The sequence below is a fragment of the Seriola aureovittata genome, chromosome 5 (assembly GCF_021018895.1).
Source record: "Seriola aureovittata isolate HTS-2021-v1 ecotype China chromosome 5, ASM2101889v1, whole genome shotgun sequence".
Classification (NCBI taxonomy): domain Eukaryota; kingdom Metazoa; phylum Chordata; class Actinopteri; order Carangiformes; family Carangidae; genus Seriola; species Seriola aureovittata.
The window spans coordinates 10,922,099-10,940,232 of record NC_079368.1 but is presented as its reverse complement, the minus strand read 5'-3'; the positions used below and the strand labels follow the sequence as shown (position 1 = coordinate 10,940,232).

Below are 18,134 nucleotides of genomic sequence, written 5' to 3'. Positions count from 1 at the left end.
GGCCTTACAGTAAGTGGAGGTGGTTCCATGACGGTCAGAGCTGCAGCTCTGCAACGCACCGACAGGCTCCAGATCAGCCTTCGTATTTTTGGCAATGCGATCGGACTTATCGCACTGATCCAGAGGACTTCTCCTGAATCATCTGCGGTCGGCCGCCTATTTTCAAGCCTCGTTCACCCTTCCTTGAAGATGAAGTTAAATACGAGCTGCCGTCAGGTGCAAGCCGCATCCGATGGAGCCCTGCTTTTTATCTCGTTCATCGACCAGCCCGATGCAGCACTTCCTTATGTTGCGGTAAGGGGGGGAGGGGGAAATGACACATATCCTGCAGGGGACTCAAACTGGTTTTTTATTACCCATTCGCTGGTTTTGCGATGAACACTGAGCCAGATAAACAGGCTCAAGAGTCAGCGACGGGGTGTTACATAACGTGTAATGCAGCAGAGCCTCATGACTAGTGTCTCGGTGGTGGAGGGACTGTTCGGTCCTTCTGGTAGGATATGCACAATTTTATCATCTTTGTTATGGATGATAACTGAAGCTGCAAGCTTATTTAATGGCGATGTATGCAAGAGGATAGACCGAAGGCGCTGTAGGGCTTATATAGAATATCTGACCATATCAAAAATGATTAATTAATTCGATAGTTGCGCAGTGTAGACTGTAACGGGAATGAGCAATAGGCTATTAGAGGCGGTGTATCTCTATTGTGTCATACAGGCCCAGCCTAAGGTCAGACTGTCAGATGTTTATATATACATATATAAATAGATATAGCCTACTTATGTATATATATATATATACCTAGCCTACAGGGATGCAGATAGGGGAGTCAATGAAAGATTGATTTCATGAATGGCTGCGAACTGCAAGTGACCGTTAGGGGGAAAAAAATCATCGTAGCCCGTGGTAGTAATCTTTAGATCACTGTATAAATCAGAATATAAGATTCTTGCTATAAGAGATAGATACTGTTTTCTCGTTGTGTCGCGTCATCAGAGAGTCAGACCTTTGGTTGTAGAGTAGGTGACCAATAGTGATGCTTTAGGAATCATAGTGAAAACAGGGGCAGTTGTGTCTTTCTAGTGGGGTCCTTGGGGTCCAGGCAGGCTCAGGGACACCAGGTTTAGCTGATCTCATTCATAAGAAGATTGCAGTGTCTGAGTTTATAAATATGAATGACTATTCTGATCAAAGGTTCCCAGTGCAGTAACTGTTTCAAGGGGAGGGGTGGAGATGCTGACGCAAAACTCAAATGGTGGTGTGGTATTTAAACACATAGGCTCTGGATCTGGGAGTCAAACAAGACGTGACTAAGTTTGGGACCCATGGATATTCAGTACACAGAGTTTGATGTCCTGTGTGCAGTGGTGGCACAAATTAGTAAAAGTGAAATAAGACAACTACACTAGTATGACATTTGATGACCACAGTGTCTACTATCATGTTTAAATGTTGCTGCTTTTTGTAGAATAAAATGAAAAATTGTTGTCAGTATAGTACATGAAAGATTGTCTGATACAGGCAGTGACACACAGAGACACAGACTACAGTTCCCAAGGAAACCAGCCCGGGTACCTAAATCATCAGCCACCATTTTCAAGAGACAGAAATAGTCTGTTTACCTATTCCCTCCATTTCATCTAATGAATTCGTATTTGTGCGTGTCAGTTTTCTAATATTCATTGCTATGAATAAGGGCTGTGTTGATTGAAGCTAAGCTTTAAGTCAGGGTTGTTAGGATTGTAATATAGGAACCGCAAACAGGGAAAAGTATTTTAGGTTTGCAGAAGGTGATGGGATTACAGAAATATGTGAAAAGGATTGTATCAGCCTTGATTAACCCATAGAGGACAAACTGTTTATTTTGAAATGGGTAATTGTTTTGAAACCGGATGTGCTTTTCCCTTTTAAATTGAACTAAAGTGATGAAAATAGTTGTGTCATTTTGCAGTACAGGGCTGTTGTAAACTCCTTTTATTTTAAAGTGCCCCCTCTTTGTTTGCTTGTCCCTTTAAATTTTTTGCTATATCAGGAACAAGGACAGGGAACTTGTGAATGGGCACAGGGACGTCACGAGCCCATCCATTGATAGCTCTGCAGGCAGAAAAAGCAGTGCAGATGATAAGGAGTAGTCACAGTGTCTAATATCCATATCGATCCATGTTCCTGTACTGTTCAGGACAATAGTTTAGGATTTCTGGTGCTGATGAAGCTCTCCGTGCTCCTTTTTATTTGGACAGGTCCCAGTTGACAGATTCTGATATGGACTATGAGAGGCCAAACGTTGAAACTATCAAGTGTGTGGTGGTAGGAGACAATGCAGTTGGAAAGACCCGCCTTATCTGCGCCCGGGCCTGCAATGCCACACTGACTCAATACCAGTTACTCGCTACTCATGTGCCCACGGTTTGGGCAATTGATCAGTACAGAGTATGCCAGGAGGTGAGTATGCAAGCTCATAGCTTTACAAAGATTACCTGCATGTTTTTAAAAAATATAATCCCTGGACTAGATTCAATTTATGAGTAAATCATATGTACCTTTTTAGCTTTGCAATCAATCACTAGCAATTTACAGAAACTGGTGGTTAAATATGCATGAATGTGTTATCTCTTCTTAGGTATTAGAGCGCTCCAGAGATGTAGTGGATGATGTCAGCGTGTCCCTTCGGCTCTGGGATACTTTTGGTGACCATCATAAGGATCGGCGTTTTGCATATGGCAGGTGAGATACTATAAGATTCTGTGTTAGTCTACCAGCACATGCTCTGGTGTTGTCAGAGTTCAGAGAATTTATTTGTCCTGCGTCGTCCCTTCAGGTCTGATGTGGTGGTACTGTGCTTCTCAATTGCCAATCCCAACTCTCTGTACCACGTGAAGACCATGTGGTACCCTGAGATTAAGCACTTCTGCCCCCGTGCTCCTGTCATCTTGGTGGGCTGTCAGCTGGACCTGCGCTATGCTGACCTGGAGGCAGTGAACAGGGCACGGAGGCCTTTAGCTAGGTAGTGGGACTTAAGTTTGAATGCAAGAATTTGAAATTTTCAAGAGATTGTTTGAGATTTGTTTTGATTCACTCTGAATTGCTTTTGATATCTTTTCTTCTTTTTCAGACCCATTAAATCGAATGAGATTCTTCCTCCAGAGAGAGGCCGGGAGGTGGCCAAAGAGTTGGGAGTGCCGTATTATGAAACCAGTGTTGTTGCTCAATTCGGAGTCAAGGACGTCTTTGATAATGCTATCCGAGCTGCGCTCATCTCTCGCCGCCACCTGCAGTTTTGGAAATCTCACCTCAGAAATGTGCAGCGGCCTCTCCTTCAGGCGCCCTTCCTGCCACCGAAACCTCCCCCACCTATAATCACTGTGCCTCCTCCCCCAACCACCACAGAGGAGCATCCAGTCGGCCTCCTGGAGGACCCACACTGTGCTGACGTCATTCTGGTTTTGCAGGAGCGACAGAAAATCTTTGCACACAAGATATACTTGGCGACATCCTCTTCAAAGTTCTACGACCTCTTTATTATGGACACGCAAACGGAGGAGACTGAAAGGCCCCCTCGTGGTCCTCTCTCTGGCCGAGAGCTGCTGATGCGTGCTGCTAGCTTTGATGTTTGCGAGAGTAGCGATGATGGAGACAGGGCCAACCTGAGGGCCTGCACTAGCGATGGGACCTTGAAAGACTCTGAGGGGGGCCGAAGGGGCAGGCTGCTCTCCTCGTGGAGCCGAGCCTTCGTTAGCATCCAGGAAGAGCTGGTAGATGACCCTCTAACATACAGCCCCAGGCCCATGACTGTAGTGCACATGGACCAGTCCATGCAGCTCGGTCCTTTCCGGGCAGTACTTCGCTACCTGTACACAGGTCAGCTAGACGAGAATGAGAAAGAGCTAATGCACATTGCACACATTGCTGAGCTGCTGGAGGTCTTTGACCTGCGGATGATGGTGGCAAACATACTTAACAATGAAGCCTTCATGAACCAAGAAATCACCAAAGCCTTCCATGTACGGCGCACAAACAGAGTCAAAGAGTGCTTGGCTAAAGGCACCTTTTCTGGTGAGTGGAAATCATTACACCATGTTTGTTCATGTGTTCTGCTTGAAATACACTGGATGCAGGTGTGAGTAAGGTGCTACCAGTGTCTCACCTCTGTATTGCAGATGTAATATTCAAGCTAGACGATGGGACGATCATGGCTCACAAGCCTCTACTCATCTCTAGTTGTGACTGGATGGCAGCTATGTTTGGCGGGCCTTTTGTGGAGAGCTGCACCAAAGAGGTAAGTCTCCTTACATCAGTGGTTTATTGGGGTGTGAAATAAAACCAACAGGGCTCAAGTACAGACCAAAGTCAGTGCTGGGTAAAACATTTATTCCACGTTGTTAATAATTTCCACTGGTGTTCTTATTGCCAGTCGATTTATAAAGCAGTAGCATTTAAAATGTAATTATTTTATAATTACACAAAGCACACTATTGTAGCAGAGATCAATACATCTACTGCCCCAAGGCGTGCACCAATGAACTACGTGGTCTGTGTACAGAGTATAATTTAATTAGAGGATTGCAGGTCTGTTGTAATACAATTACAGTGGCTTCTGTGATCCAAACATACTGTGGTTCTGTTAGCTCAGCTCCTTTTGCTTTTCTACCTTAATACTACCGAAAGATAATAAAATACTAATGCAGTTTGAGATTTAGATACTGTCATTTCAAATAATCGAAATCGTCATATGGTTCTACAAAGATAGATTTGAACTCATCAATTATCAGGCGCATGATGATTTTTCTGTTGTTGCTGTAGATTAAGTCGAAATTTAAAAAATAACCAAATTTTCTTTCATTTTATTTTCATTACATCATATAAACACAAAAGTGAAAAGTAGATTTCTTCTCACTTTTCTGTTAAATGCAAAACACAACAAACGCCTTGGGTCCAAAGACGTGACTGCCACATGTTCCTGTTTCTAAGGTGTTGTTTCCCAATACAACTCGCAGCTGTATGAGGGCTGTGCTAGAATATCTCTACACGGGGCGGTTTTGTTCTCGGCCTGACTTGGATGCAATGGAGCTTATTGTTCTTGCCAATCGTCTTTGCCTCCCCCACCTGGTTGCACTTACAGGTATTACATTTGATATAGTTATTACCCTGCAAACCACAGGATTGTATTACACAAAACCATTGTGTGTGTTTCTAAGTCAGTGCCTATAATGACCCCCTTTTATGTCTCTTTCAGAACTCTACACAGTAACAGTATTGACAGAGGCAGCGATGATGGGGGCCGACATTGATGGAGATGTGCTGGTGTACTTGGATATGGCCCAGGTAGCGTGACCTGTCAATCATCTCAAAACAAGGACAGCAAGTAAAGCACTCACATAATGCGTTGGTCAATTGTATTTTTATAATGAGGGCATTTCTCAGGGAGAACTGCTCTGGAGGCACTGAAGTGGAGAAGAGTCAGAAGTGCAGTCTCTCAGAGTGCAAGTCAGCTATTTGGCAAAATTAATGGCAAAGGATCTTTGAGGCATTGGACTTTTAGGACATAGGAGTCAGGTTCAGGACTATAGTGTATCTCATCATTCAGGCGCAGATGTGCTTCTGGTTCAGTAGTTTCACTTCAGCTCCAGCTCATCAGTGTCAAATGCAAGGCTGGATTACCAACCAAGCAAATATCCTCCGGGGGCTACATGCTCCTTTTGTAGCAGTTTGATTAATTACTAATTACATTGATTATATGCACAACTAAAGCACAAAAATCTAAATTGAAATGGAAAGGGCCTTTAGTTGTTTCCTTCATTTTTTATACTTAATCCTATAGAGGAGCCCAGTGTCTGGGGGACACCAGAGGCTTAGTACTGTGTCACCTTCAGCTGTACTTTCTCACTTTCTATGATAATGCCAAGTTTCTAAAATTAGCTACCTAAAATGTCAACTGTACTCTTATCAAATATAAATATAAAATTGAAATAAAAATAATTTATTTTTCATTTATGCATTAATGACTGTCGCTTTTTAGTGCTGCCCATTTCAGTTTCAAATAAAGAGACGTCTGCATCCAAACCAACAGTAAAAACCCCACAACAACGCTGGTCATGCACAAAAATGGTTCACAAACCAAAAAATGACAAATAATGATTTTGTATGTTGACAGTTCCATGGTGCCCAGCAGCTCACTGGCTGGTGTCTTCACCACATCTGCACCAACTACAACAGTGTCTGCCGCAAGTTTCCCCGAGACATGAAGTCCAAGTCTACAGGTAAAACACATGTGATACACTTGTTCATACTAAACACCAACCTGACATACAGTTTGGCAACAAAGTCCCTCAGGTGTTGCGTTACACGAAGACTTGTTTGTCTTGGAACACGGCAGCGTGAAATAAAAACCCAGTTTAATGGGCTTTAAAGACAGATGGTCAGTGGACCCATTCCACTGGAGTATGACTGATATTTAGTTTGTAGTGCTTCAGAAATAGTCAAGGATTCCCAAACACCATGGTTACTGCCTATGCTGGACTGGTTTGATCAATGAACAAAAAGAAGTAATTGTACTATAATGTTGCAGAATCAATAATTACCCACCTTTATCATTATGAATGCTGCTATTTAAGCTGTCGCACATGATGGGAATTAAGGTTGGGTTTCTATATTAAAGTATAATTTGAACAATCTATACAATATGTAAAATAAAATACTGTGGAAAATAAGCAAATATAACTTAAATCTTTTTGTTCCAACTGACATGTGCTGCCTTCTACATAGCATTTTCCTAAAACAGATTGTTCTGATGCAGAAAACCAAGAATACTTTGAGAAACATCGCTGGCCACCTGTGTGGTATCTTAAAGAGGATGACCACTACCAAAGAGCACGCAAAGAGCGCGACAAGGAGGACTACCTGTACCAGAGACGGCAATGTAAACGCAAGTGGCTCTTCTGGAACCTCCCTTCCTCCCCTAACTCAAACTCTCCATCTTCTGGCTCATCCGCTGTCATCTGACCAAGTGGTAAGGCCAGGTCCACTCTGGAGTACATCAATGTGGATGCGAGTTGTAAAAGATACAAAAGAAGATAAGCACTGCTGACTAGGTACGCCCCAATTATTCAGGCACACAGTTTCTCCTCCTGTTTGTTTGCCTCTGCAGTCAAACGGCACTCCTCCAGGTTCGCAAGGTCAGCTCAATCTGGCAGTTACAGTTGAGTTTTGTTCCTTATATTTTTAGCTCGGTGTACATGAGACTCAAACCTCAGTGATATGAACCTCACTGACAAATGGCACAGTGTAACTGGCGCAAATAACAACTCACACTGATTGTTTATATGTTTCAACATCTGAGTTTTAAGTTTTAAAAGTAGGTTTCTGCTGGCACAGAACTTTCCACCTATGATCATAATTATCATCAATAAACCTGAACTGATAACCAAGTGCTGCTTATCAGCTGCAACAACCAGCAATTCAACACAGAACTTAAGTCTCAGAGATATAACACTTTGCCCTTAAGTGTTTGTACAATCTACCAAACTATGTGTACAGTATGATCTCATCAACAGGATGTAACAATAGTATAGCCAGGAATCAATTACTGAAGTCATTCACTCTAACCATGCTGACTACGATCGTGTATGCATAAATGAAAATACTGGCAAGTTTTATTTTTGTACAGTCATTCTGTTTTTGAATGTTTGTGTACAGCTTGCACAGCTAAAAGTGACGTGAGTCTGAACACACTCCGCATTTAAGTATTGTGATCTTGTGATTTGTGGCCTCTTGTCACAAAAGGGCTTTAGTTTACATGAATGCATTCAGTGTCCTGAGACACAAGAGATCCCAAATCAAGGAAAATATCTGTATTTTCTGTAAAATGCCAGCAAAAACAAACCAGATCATATTATTTCCGATGTGTTGCTTGATGAGGCTTGTTGGCACACATGTTTCCTAAGTCTTTCAGATTTACATTGAATGGTCCCATTAGCATGTTCACTGTCATCCTGGAAAACTACACATCTCAGAACCAATAGCAGCATTTCCAGAGCTGAAGCGACGACATATACATTACCATTCCTCTGTGACGGTGGCGTTTGACGCATCTGTCACTGGTGATGATTTGGCCTTTAGAGATTTATCTTAGTTGATCAGAGGATGCCCCTTGACTGTCTGCAGTTGGCTGTGTGAGACTTGTACATGCAAGAGGCTTCCTCATGCCTGGGTGAAGTCATCCATATTCTCTTACACACCTCGAGCACTTTCTGGACTCTTCTCCACAGAGACACACACAAAAACCTCCAGTAGCAGGATCCTGGTGAACGGCACTAAAGACAGTATGGTGTCATGACACGCTGCCGCAAATTTTAAAAAAGGAACTGGGGAAGATACGAGACCATGATGTTTAAGATGTTTAAAAAAAAAAAAAAAAAAAAGTTGTGAGGAGGTTTAAATCAAATCATTTTCTTGATTTGTTTTGCACACCTCACAGTATATGTTCAAGATTGTCATCTACCTGATTGTAGGATGGACTGCAGCATTATTTGGATTTGTAAGCATGGTGCTCAGTGAAGATGGGTAGTATTGTAAATTGTAGAAAAAAATAGATGAACTGCAAGTAACTTGCATCACACTAATGTGCATTTTCCTAATATTGTGCACTGCAGGCAGTGAGAAGACTCATACCGTATTACTGAGTAATACATATACTGAATATAGACTTGACTTATCCGACTTGCATTTAGTTACTGTGCAGCTACAAACTGTTGTTGAAAATAACTGAATACTCATCGTGCTGACCTCGAGTAACTTCTATTATATACTGTAGTATACATGCAAATTACAGGCAGTTCAAATGAATAGTTGACTAATAGTAAAATAGGATTACAGTGCAAAGTAGACACATGTTTATATAACTTACATTATAAAGACTTATGGTACATTCATAAACTCACCATTGTTATCAAAAGAGTAAATTCTGATTGCAGCATTTGCTTTGCAGCACATGTTAAAGAAAGGCTTGCTTTAATTCTGCATATGATTGGTTATACTTTTCCATACAGTTGTTGACTAGACAGATATTAGATAGAGCCCAACAAAGAGCTTCAAATGATTAAGTGGTATAAAACAATTCAGTGACAAAACCAATTTCTTGCTTGTAATAACTCCTGACCTAACTACACTGCATGAACAGGGCTCACGGCAAAATAGATGAAGTTGATTCATTGTCATTTAAAGTGTAAGCTATATATAAGTGATGGTGCTGGTGCTCTAAGCAGTAGCAATTACATTAATTTTGTCTATTGCTAATGAAACATAGGAACTGTCATTCTGGATATCATAATAGTTCAAATCTTTTGGCATACATGGTCAGACATTAGGCAGAGGGATGAGCCAGCAGGAGCATTGCACTCTTTTAGAGTCAGCTTTATTCTAATTCTGAATGTTTTCATTTATTCATAAATTAATTTATTTATTTGATCTCACCAAATATATGTTTATTATAATAGTTTAACACCAGGTCTATATTGTTATAATTGTTATCATTTGCCTTGGTGGTGTGAATGACAAAGTTCATAGACATGCATTTCATTCCTCAGTGCATTGCATTTCTCACTGAATCTACTGCTGTTTTGCATCAACAACACCTCATGCCTTAATGTACAGTGTAGTGTATGGTATCGAATGTAAAGTAGTGTTACTATGGTTACTAGTTTGTTTGCTATATGTTAAGTTACCATGGTGCTCCCTAGGCTGTGTGTGTATTTGTAAATGTACATAATTCATAATTTGGATGTAAAGCAATCAGTCAGTGTGTGATTTGAGGAGTCCGATGATTGTGCTTCAGTTTGAACACTGCGTAGGGTTTATGTCGTTTTAAAGCCAAAACACAAAACTAATTAAAGACTCTGATCATCAAGGCCACATTAGACTAACACAATGACAAACCATCAATTTATGACATTAACTATGAAATGAATGCAGGGATTTCAATTTTGTTTTATTATTTTAAAGCTGCTTTATGCTAATAAGCTCCATTTTTGGAGTCTGCATAGTTACAAAATGCTGAGACAGTGTGGCCATTGGAAGTTAGAGTCTAACTCAAACATGTAAATAAAAACTGTGGGATGACTTGCAAATCAGACTTGGCATAGCAATTGATACAAGCTATTGCATAGTTTAAGTAGGTACTGTTTTTGTACTATGCACACTGAAATGTCTGACTTTGAAACTACAAACTTGCACTGCTTTGTAGCACCAGGTTCTATTCAAATTGCATTAGATGGTATTGCAACATCATTAGTTAGGTAGACAACATCAGGTAAAAAAAAAAGAAAAAAAAAAGATTAGATCATAAATTACAAAGTCACCGGGGCCCTTTTCCATACGTTTGGGTGCTAATATCACCGCTGCAGAGAAGCACAAACCAAAGGGAGCTTTAGCAGCACCAGGAATATATTATATATGCTGCACAATCACTACTGCATAGTTTAAGAGGCCTTGTTCAGAAATGGTTGAAAATTAAATAAAAAAACAATAAATGAAAAGAAAAAAAAACTTGAATGTTTTCTCAGTGTTCAAAGCCTAGATGACATTTTCCTTAGTCATCAGGTATTTTTGTTCTCAAGAGCTGTTTTTATTGTTTAGGAGCTGTAAATCTGAAATTCTGTAGCATGTGTTCTTGAAAATGTGTAAGTAATATTTACTAAATAAAAAAAAAAAAAGGAGCAACGTGTGCAGTTTGGGTATGGCGCCAGTCTTTTTTTTTTTTTTTTTAAACCTTTTATAGTTGTGTCATATGAAACTTTTGCAGCCTCATCTCATACTCAGTAGGATCCTCCACTGCGCAGAGGCGGCAGCAACGACAGCGTCTGAACCAGCTGAAGAAACCAGCTGAAAAACCAGCTGAAAAACACAGGTGGACAACTTCTGAGATGGTAATATCAATGCAGTCTTCTACAGTTTTATTTAATGTCTGTTCACTTGACAAATTGTCGGCCACCATGTCGTCATGTAACCTAATACACTGCATAAATATAAACAAGCTAAAACAAGTGAAGGCTAAACTTATGCTTGTTACAAAAAAAAAAAAATCTTCTAAAATGTCCTTCTCGTGTGAAATGGGTCACGTGTAATTTGTCATATATCCTGAAGTTTGAAAATAGTGACATGGCATAAAAGGTCTCTGGAACTTAGCCAAGTTACGTTTAAATATAGCACGTATGTAGCACGTACCACTCTTTTTTTGCAGTGTAGCGCGTGTCCTCCTATTTGTGTCACGCGCGACAAAGATTTATATAGTGATTCAACTCAAGACCAGTGTTTTTTATCTTTTGATGGTGAATTAGGATTCTTCTCGTCATAAGCAGTGTCGTGTGTAGTGCTGCTGATGTGTCACCTGGTTCAACAGGTGTAGGCGGGGACAGGTGTATACATAAGCTCTGATTGGCCCACACTGAACAACAGGTGAAAAGACTTCATAGTCTCATAAGCAGGTCAAGTATTGAAATGTAACCAAACCTAAAGTAGCATAACATTTTCAGCCTAATGAAGTAAATACATCAAAGTACAGCTGAAATATTAGGGCACCCAACAGAAAATTGATCACTAATTATCCTGATAATTGCTTAATCATTTGTGTAATTTTTCAAGGAAAACTGTCGACAATATTCTGATTCCAGCCTCTCAAATGTTAAGGTTTCATCTTTTCTTTGTCTTACATTGTATTATTTTCAAAAACGTTTGGCTTGGAGTTCAGACAAGCTCCGTGAAGGAGTCATCTTTTGTTCTAGGATCTTGTATCTAGTATTTTAAAGTATTTTCTGACATTTTATAGTCCAACAATTAGTCAATTTATCGACAACATATTTGACACATTGTTAATCATGAAACTGATTAATAGTTGCATGCCTACACTAGCGCTATAACTCATCACTTCAATAACAGATACTTTACATCACTGGCAAACACAATTTTTATTTACTGCTTGACAGATTAGAAATGAAATAGTGTGACACTCTTCTACCGGCCTGTCAGTATAGACAGGTCGACTACAGTATACTGCTTGGCAAAAGAACAATACTATTTGAATGTAACAGAGTCCAAAACTAAAACAATTCCTCAGCTTAATTTATTTGTTGAAAACAATTTCTTCATGCCTGACTAAGTGCTGTTCTCCTGCAGGCTGCACCAGTGTCATTTTTGATGTTACGTGCCTGCATTTTGGGGCTTTTCCATGTGGAAGCAACACCGGACACCCTGAGCTCCCTGGATTCTTCTTTCTGTCAGTAAGTAGATCATAATGCTTCAGAGAGCTGTAATCATAATCTAATGGCAATGGCAGGTAAACCGTACCACACGAAATCAACATGGCAGAGACAGAAGAACCTGATCTGAAGCTTGTTTTTCTCACTAAGTGTTGGCAGTATTTGAACATTTTTAGTAAATTGACAATGTTTATATCAGGCTTTGAGCCTGTTGGTACAGAATGTACAGTACAGAATGTAATACAAAATTATGTAGAATGAGTTTCAGCTTTTATCTCTCTTAAATAAAGTGGGGGACTAGAAGTGATCTATCCGGAGCTGGACGTCGACGAATGCCTCATAATTCCAAAGGGCCGGGAAGTCAGAGAGAAAGTCAGCACAGTTTGGAAAGCCCCACAGATTTACTTCTCTGGAGCCCACAAGGTAAGAGATGTGTGTGTGTCAGTGATTTTATGTTGTTTGTTTGTTTTGGGGGTGTCAGAGTAATCAAATAGTACTATAGAGCCTGTACTGTAGAGTGCATTGATTATAATTCTATCTCTGCTGGTTATTAAAAAAGAATATTACCCACATTTTCTTTTTTAATAGTAAACTGAACCGTCACAGGGCACAAAAAACCTGACGTGCATCGGTACATCTGCACATTAAAGCTACATACTGATTTTAGGAAGTTTTCAATAGGAAATCCTCATATCTTCGTATCAGCTTATCATTCCTCTACCCTTATTAAACAGAACTATATGTATTATACCTCAGAAAAAGGGATCTGAAATATGATATTTGGCAAACATGCACATGCTTATTTTTGACACTAGAGTGCAGTAATGGATTAAACAGACAGCATCTCAACCTCAACAGAGCAGGCCATGGGTTACTCTCACAAGAAACAAAGTGTTCACAGTATTTGGCAGAATATTAAACAAAAAAACAAAAAAACAACTAATCATTAACAATTTTAATGTCAGGTTACTCTTCAGTTTTAAGCGTCTTTGTCACCTTCTAGTATCTGCATTACCGGTACAGATTACTGGTTCACTGTAGTAATCTGTACCACCAGAGTGGGGTGCTAGCACATCATACTCATAAGCCACTCGATGAAAAATTGTGTTAAACCACAGTTATGTAGTATCTACATTTGTAGTTCATACTATTCAGAATGTCAGATAACATACATTGTAAAGTTTGTAATGCTGTCATTGGCATCCTTAATTCAGTAACTAATAATAGCCCAGGTTTGATGGGTAAAAACTCTAATCATACCGGTGACATTACAGACAATGAATCTCCAGCCTCAGTTTGGTGTCAGTTGCAGTTATTAGAATGAACTGCAGCAGACAGCAAACAAAGCAGTGCATGCTTCAGAGAATCAGTGTATGAAACACTTTTCTTTAATGGCAAACCAAGTTTAATAACAAAATAACTTTTACTCAAGTTTAAAATCACAGTAACTGTAAGACAAAGCAGAATGAGAAACATAGATCACTAGTTATGATTCATTTATCAAAATGACTGGAGGCTGAAATCCAAAGTAATACATTAAAACTACTGTTTAGAGTTTGAGCGTAGTGTTAAAATTTTAGATAAATTTGATGTAAAAGATTGCAAAAAAAAAATTCAGTGTCAGAATGTTTTTAGCTGATGACATTAAAGGAGCACTGGAAATGCTTTTAAGAAGACTGTGGCTTTAACAGAACAGCCCCTAAATACCTTTGATGCCACATGAACTGAAAAGAGAAACAAGTTTGGAAGATGGGTTGACAGAACATGAAGTAGGGCTTGAATGTCTGTTCATCTAAATACTTGTGCCAGACATAGAATCATGACAGAGATTCATTCACATGATCCGTGTAGTATTCATTTATTTATATGTGTATGTCTCACTGAGCCATCTTCTGTGTAGTTTTATTGTTGAGCGACAGATTGAGAGAGATACACTTCCCAGTCCTCAGAACCCCTGCTGAAGTTGACAATGGAATCACACCAAATCTTATATCTGTAAATTGAAAACTAAAATTGAAAGCCACCTCGATTTAGGAGCTAGTTTATGAATTCCACAGCTAAGCAGTCTAGCTTGAACATGATCTATTGCCCTTCTCTTGCTCAAACTCCCTTTGATCTATGGTCGTATTATCTGTAATGCTGTCTTACATGATTCTCTTTTATTGCCAGAATCAGTGCTAGACAACAAAACAGATTACATGTTAGATTAAATCAATACAAACTTTATTTACTGGGCTTTGAAATGTAATTCTCCATTTCTCCTGACACTTAAGCAAACGCACTATTGAAGGCTCGGATTGTTGCCTGTGGTTCTGTGGCTGGTCTGCTGGTCCACCACGCTTTCTGTCACTGTGCCATGCTGCCAGTGTTGCTGCTATTCTTTGCCACTCAGCCCTTGTACCCAGTAGCAGGAATACAGAATAGTGGCCGTTCAGGCTCAAATCCACCCACTGTAACACCCACTTCATTACTGGGACGGGATGCATGCCTGCTGAGTAATTGTAATGGAGCGCAATGGGCAGTAGTCCCATAAAAACGCCTCTAAATAGGTGCTCATGACCAAAAACAAAAGCAAAGGGCCACAGAAACTGCAGATTTCTGTGTCCAAACTTCAGAGCAACGATTCACCACTTGAACTTATGTGTGAGTAAAACCTGGCACGTGTCTTAATGAAGCATTTTTAGAAGCCCTGATTACACTCAGATGCCTCAAGAGCATCTACAGTTCGATACAAGTGGGACATGTATTGGCTAACGTTACTAAACTGACTAAAAACATGACTTAATCTGATAAATAAAGTTAGTGTGAAGTGATAATAAAGACTGGAAATTAATGAGAACATGAGAACATGCATATGCGCATACATTCACCTCTGAACTCTAAAAGGAAAAACAGTAGATAATGAAACAGTCTTCAACTACATTTCCTGTGGAAGAAGTTTTTGAAATACCATAATTGTCCCATATAGACTAAGAAAAGTTTTGACCTTAATGATAAAGCTATGCGTTTTGAGGGGAATGCATAACATAGGCGTGATTCCAGTTTTGTTCCACTAAATGTGATATTGTCTGAAACAACATTTAAATGGGTTGTACCAATGCAGAGCTACGAATAATCACCATCCTTGGAGTCCTACAGCTTTTCATGACTGTATAGGCCTAGTTGTAATATCCAAAATTACACAGTACAGTGACCTTATAATAAAGTCAAAATTTAGGACATTTCTTGTCTCAAAAAATCCTTTGCTTCTTGCTCCAGTCTCAGACTTCTGGATTTTTTTGGTAGCGACCACGAGCATCAGTTAACGTCAGCATTACCAAGAAAAAGTGTTAAAACAATCAAAATGACAGGCAGAAGACACTCGTATATAATTTGATTCAACTAAAATTCATATATTTGACATAGATGCTGTACGAATGACTCCCGACACATAAAGGTAATAATGATGTAGTAAAGAAGCTTTCATCCTTGTAAATGACATTCTCAGCAGTTCTAACATGAGAGCCAGGGCTGTGCTCTCATAACATCCTTACTGGTTTTCCAAACCAACTCTTACGTTTGATCTACAGTGACACCTTGCTGTATATAGTGTCTCAGGAGAATGATCTGAACAAAGACATCCTCAGAAGCAAGGAACCAAACCTGTAATTGGAACCAACTTCTTCTAGACTCAGAAGATTAATATGTAAAGTCAGAATCCAACTTTGTAAATCACATGTGTGTGCTGTGATAGATCCTGTCTTCGAGGTCAGCCTACAGCCCACAAATCTGCCCGTCATAGAACATTGTAAAATGTATCTTTTGGTCACATAGTGCTACCTGTACGTATGGACTGCATTTATATAGTGCTTTTCTAGTCTAGTCTTTGAATTATTTTATTTTGCAAACAGCGCGATTAGATTAGATTAATTTTAGCATGATTTACAAGACCAATAAAAAAAAGCATATAGTGTGACTTTGCTATGCAGCTGTTTTGAAATATATGTAGACAGACATATACGTATAGTATATATACATTAACATGCTCTATACATTATTTTATAACATGCACGTTCATTTTTCCTCGGTGTTCTTGGCATAAACAACACAGGCCACAGGAGCTATCTTTACCTCATAGTTGCTCCAAAAGTGGAGACAGTTTTGGAGTTGTTGTTTTCTTTTTTTCTTTTTTCAGTAAGGACCATAGCCACAGGGCACATTCTTAGACATGGGGGATTTCAAAGCCTTGTTTTTGGGTAGACATTTCTTGCATCTGGTGGATGGAATGAGGGTTTAAACCATTACTGCGATTAGAGCTGCCTCACTATGATCTCTTGAGCTTGCTTACTGCTGCTAATAGCTGTTTCCTCTCTATTTCCCTCTATCTTTTTCTTTTTCGCTTTCTCTCTCTCTGTGAATGATTTTTATGCTTCGCTAAAACATGTGGGGGCGTTGAGAGAGGATTTAAATGCAACGATCCCCCTCCTCTTTTTTTTTGGTGAATCTCAGCGTTCTTTTCTGCAAGCCTCTGATGACGACAGGGCAGCTTTAAGCCTGGCAGTGCCCACGGCAGGCTGCCGTCTCAGCGCTGCCCACTCTCCTCTGTGTTGGCATGCTGGAGAAAGCGAGGGTGGGGTTCCTCTCTAGCAGACCCTGTCATTCCTAGGAAAGCCTACATGTCCACCCATGCAGGATTCCTGATAGGTCTTCATGTTGGGGATGTGAGAGCGCAAAGATAGGGATTTTATTTTCAGTAGGCGAAGGTCTTTATTCAGTGAAGAGTCAAGGATGTATATTTAGATAAACAGACAAGGCACTTGCTTGAGCCTTTACATGACCGTGAGGGTCAACAAGTGAAGCATGTACTATAATATCCATCTAATTGCATATTCACTGTCATCAGGTGGGTGTTTTTGGCTCTGCTGGATTAAATCAGTGTGTTTGGCTGAGATTCAGAGAGTTTATTTCCTTAGCTAATGTTCCCCTTTGTCATTATAACACCATGTTAAGCTGACCCGTGTCCCGCTCCATTCAGTCATTGCCCATTACTACACAGCATATATGATTCATGCAAGCTTCTCAAGAGGAAAGAATTACAACCTTCTTCTACTAGTACGATTGATTATGCATATTCAGGGGAATGAAGAGAGGCAATAAACCTCTCAAGCCACAATCTCACACAGAAGAATAATTTGCGCCTCGAGAAGCATGTGTGGCATGCAGACGAGTACAGGTGCAAGCAGAACTATTCATTCAAACTGTAGCGCTGCAAGGTTTCAGTTTTGCCCTCACTTGGTAAGACTGAGGGCAAAAGGATATGTGCAAATGTCTTTCATGCATAAGTGAAACTGCACCTGACACATATATATCTCATGAGAAGTATTTGTTTTTTAAATTTTTCCTATAACTCTCACCTCCTTTTCCTGTCTTCTTCCTTCTACTCACCCATGCACTCATTTGAATACTGACAGTCTATTTTATTTTTTGAAGCTACCGTTTTGTACCCTGTTGCTGCAGTAGCATGGTATTCCTTCACCTTACATTTGGTCTAAGCGCGTAGGCAGCAATACTTTTACTCTGTGGCTGTGAGTAAAATATGATTTCAATTACCATGAAAATGTATTGTATTATCAATGGGAGGATAAGAACAGATTAAGGAAGCTCTGGGATGCTCTTACAGATGACAATGGTCAGGTTTTCTAAGCAAGCAGTGGTATTGAAGAAAATGATTTTCACCGTTTGACAAAAGCTCTGAGAAAAGGAGGTGGTTCAACATGTAAAGCCGACTCAGACCCTGATATGTTGAGGTTATTAGCTTTCATACATAGGAACTTTTTGTATTGATTGAACATTATTTTGAAAGGTCAGCTTTTTTTTTTTTTTTTTTTACATCACAAACTACTC

The 18,134-nt window shown here is 39.8% G+C and overlaps 2 protein-coding genes across 4 annotated transcripts in view; both read left to right on the top strand.

Moving 5' to 3' along the window:
* LOC130169646 (rho-related BTB domain-containing protein 2-like) lies at window positions 1–10,712 on the top strand. 2 transcript variants are annotated; one of them, XM_056376543.1, is made up of 10 exons: window positions 1–294; window positions 2,244–2,445; window positions 2,624–2,727; window positions 2,822–3,007; window positions 3,116–4,056; window positions 4,161–4,279; window positions 4,972–5,122; window positions 5,237–5,325; window positions 6,155–6,260; window positions 6,797–10,712. In XM_056376543.1, exons 1-10 carry the CDS (start codon window positions 233–235, stop codon window positions 7,000–7,002), a joined length of 2,166 nt encoding a protein of 721 aa, XP_056232518.1. In that variant the 5' UTR covers window positions 1–232; the 3' UTR covers window positions 7,003–10,712. The 2 variants fall into 2 exon arrangements, with proteins under 2 accessions (XP_056232518.1, XP_056232519.1); XM_056376544.1 differs by lacking the exon at window positions 1–294 and adding an exon at window positions 375–493.
* An 83-nt stretch (window positions 10,713–10,795) lies between these two features.
* Window positions 10,796–18,134, top strand: part of LOC130169647 (phosphatidylethanolamine-binding protein 4) — a 49,136-nt gene continuing 41,797 nt past the window's right edge. Inside the window, exons 1-3 of one of the 2 annotated variants that reach the window (XM_056376546.1) lie at window positions 10,796–10,922; window positions 12,169–12,272; window positions 12,542–12,674. In XM_056376546.1, coding sequence (XP_056232521.1) covers window positions 10,920–10,922; window positions 12,169–12,272; window positions 12,542–12,674 — 240 coding nt within the window. In that variant the 5' untranslated portion in view covers window positions 10,796–10,919. The remainder of the gene's footprint in view (window positions 10,923–12,168; window positions 12,273–12,541; window positions 12,675–18,134) is intronic. The other variant, XM_056376547.1, reaches the window with a different exon arrangement.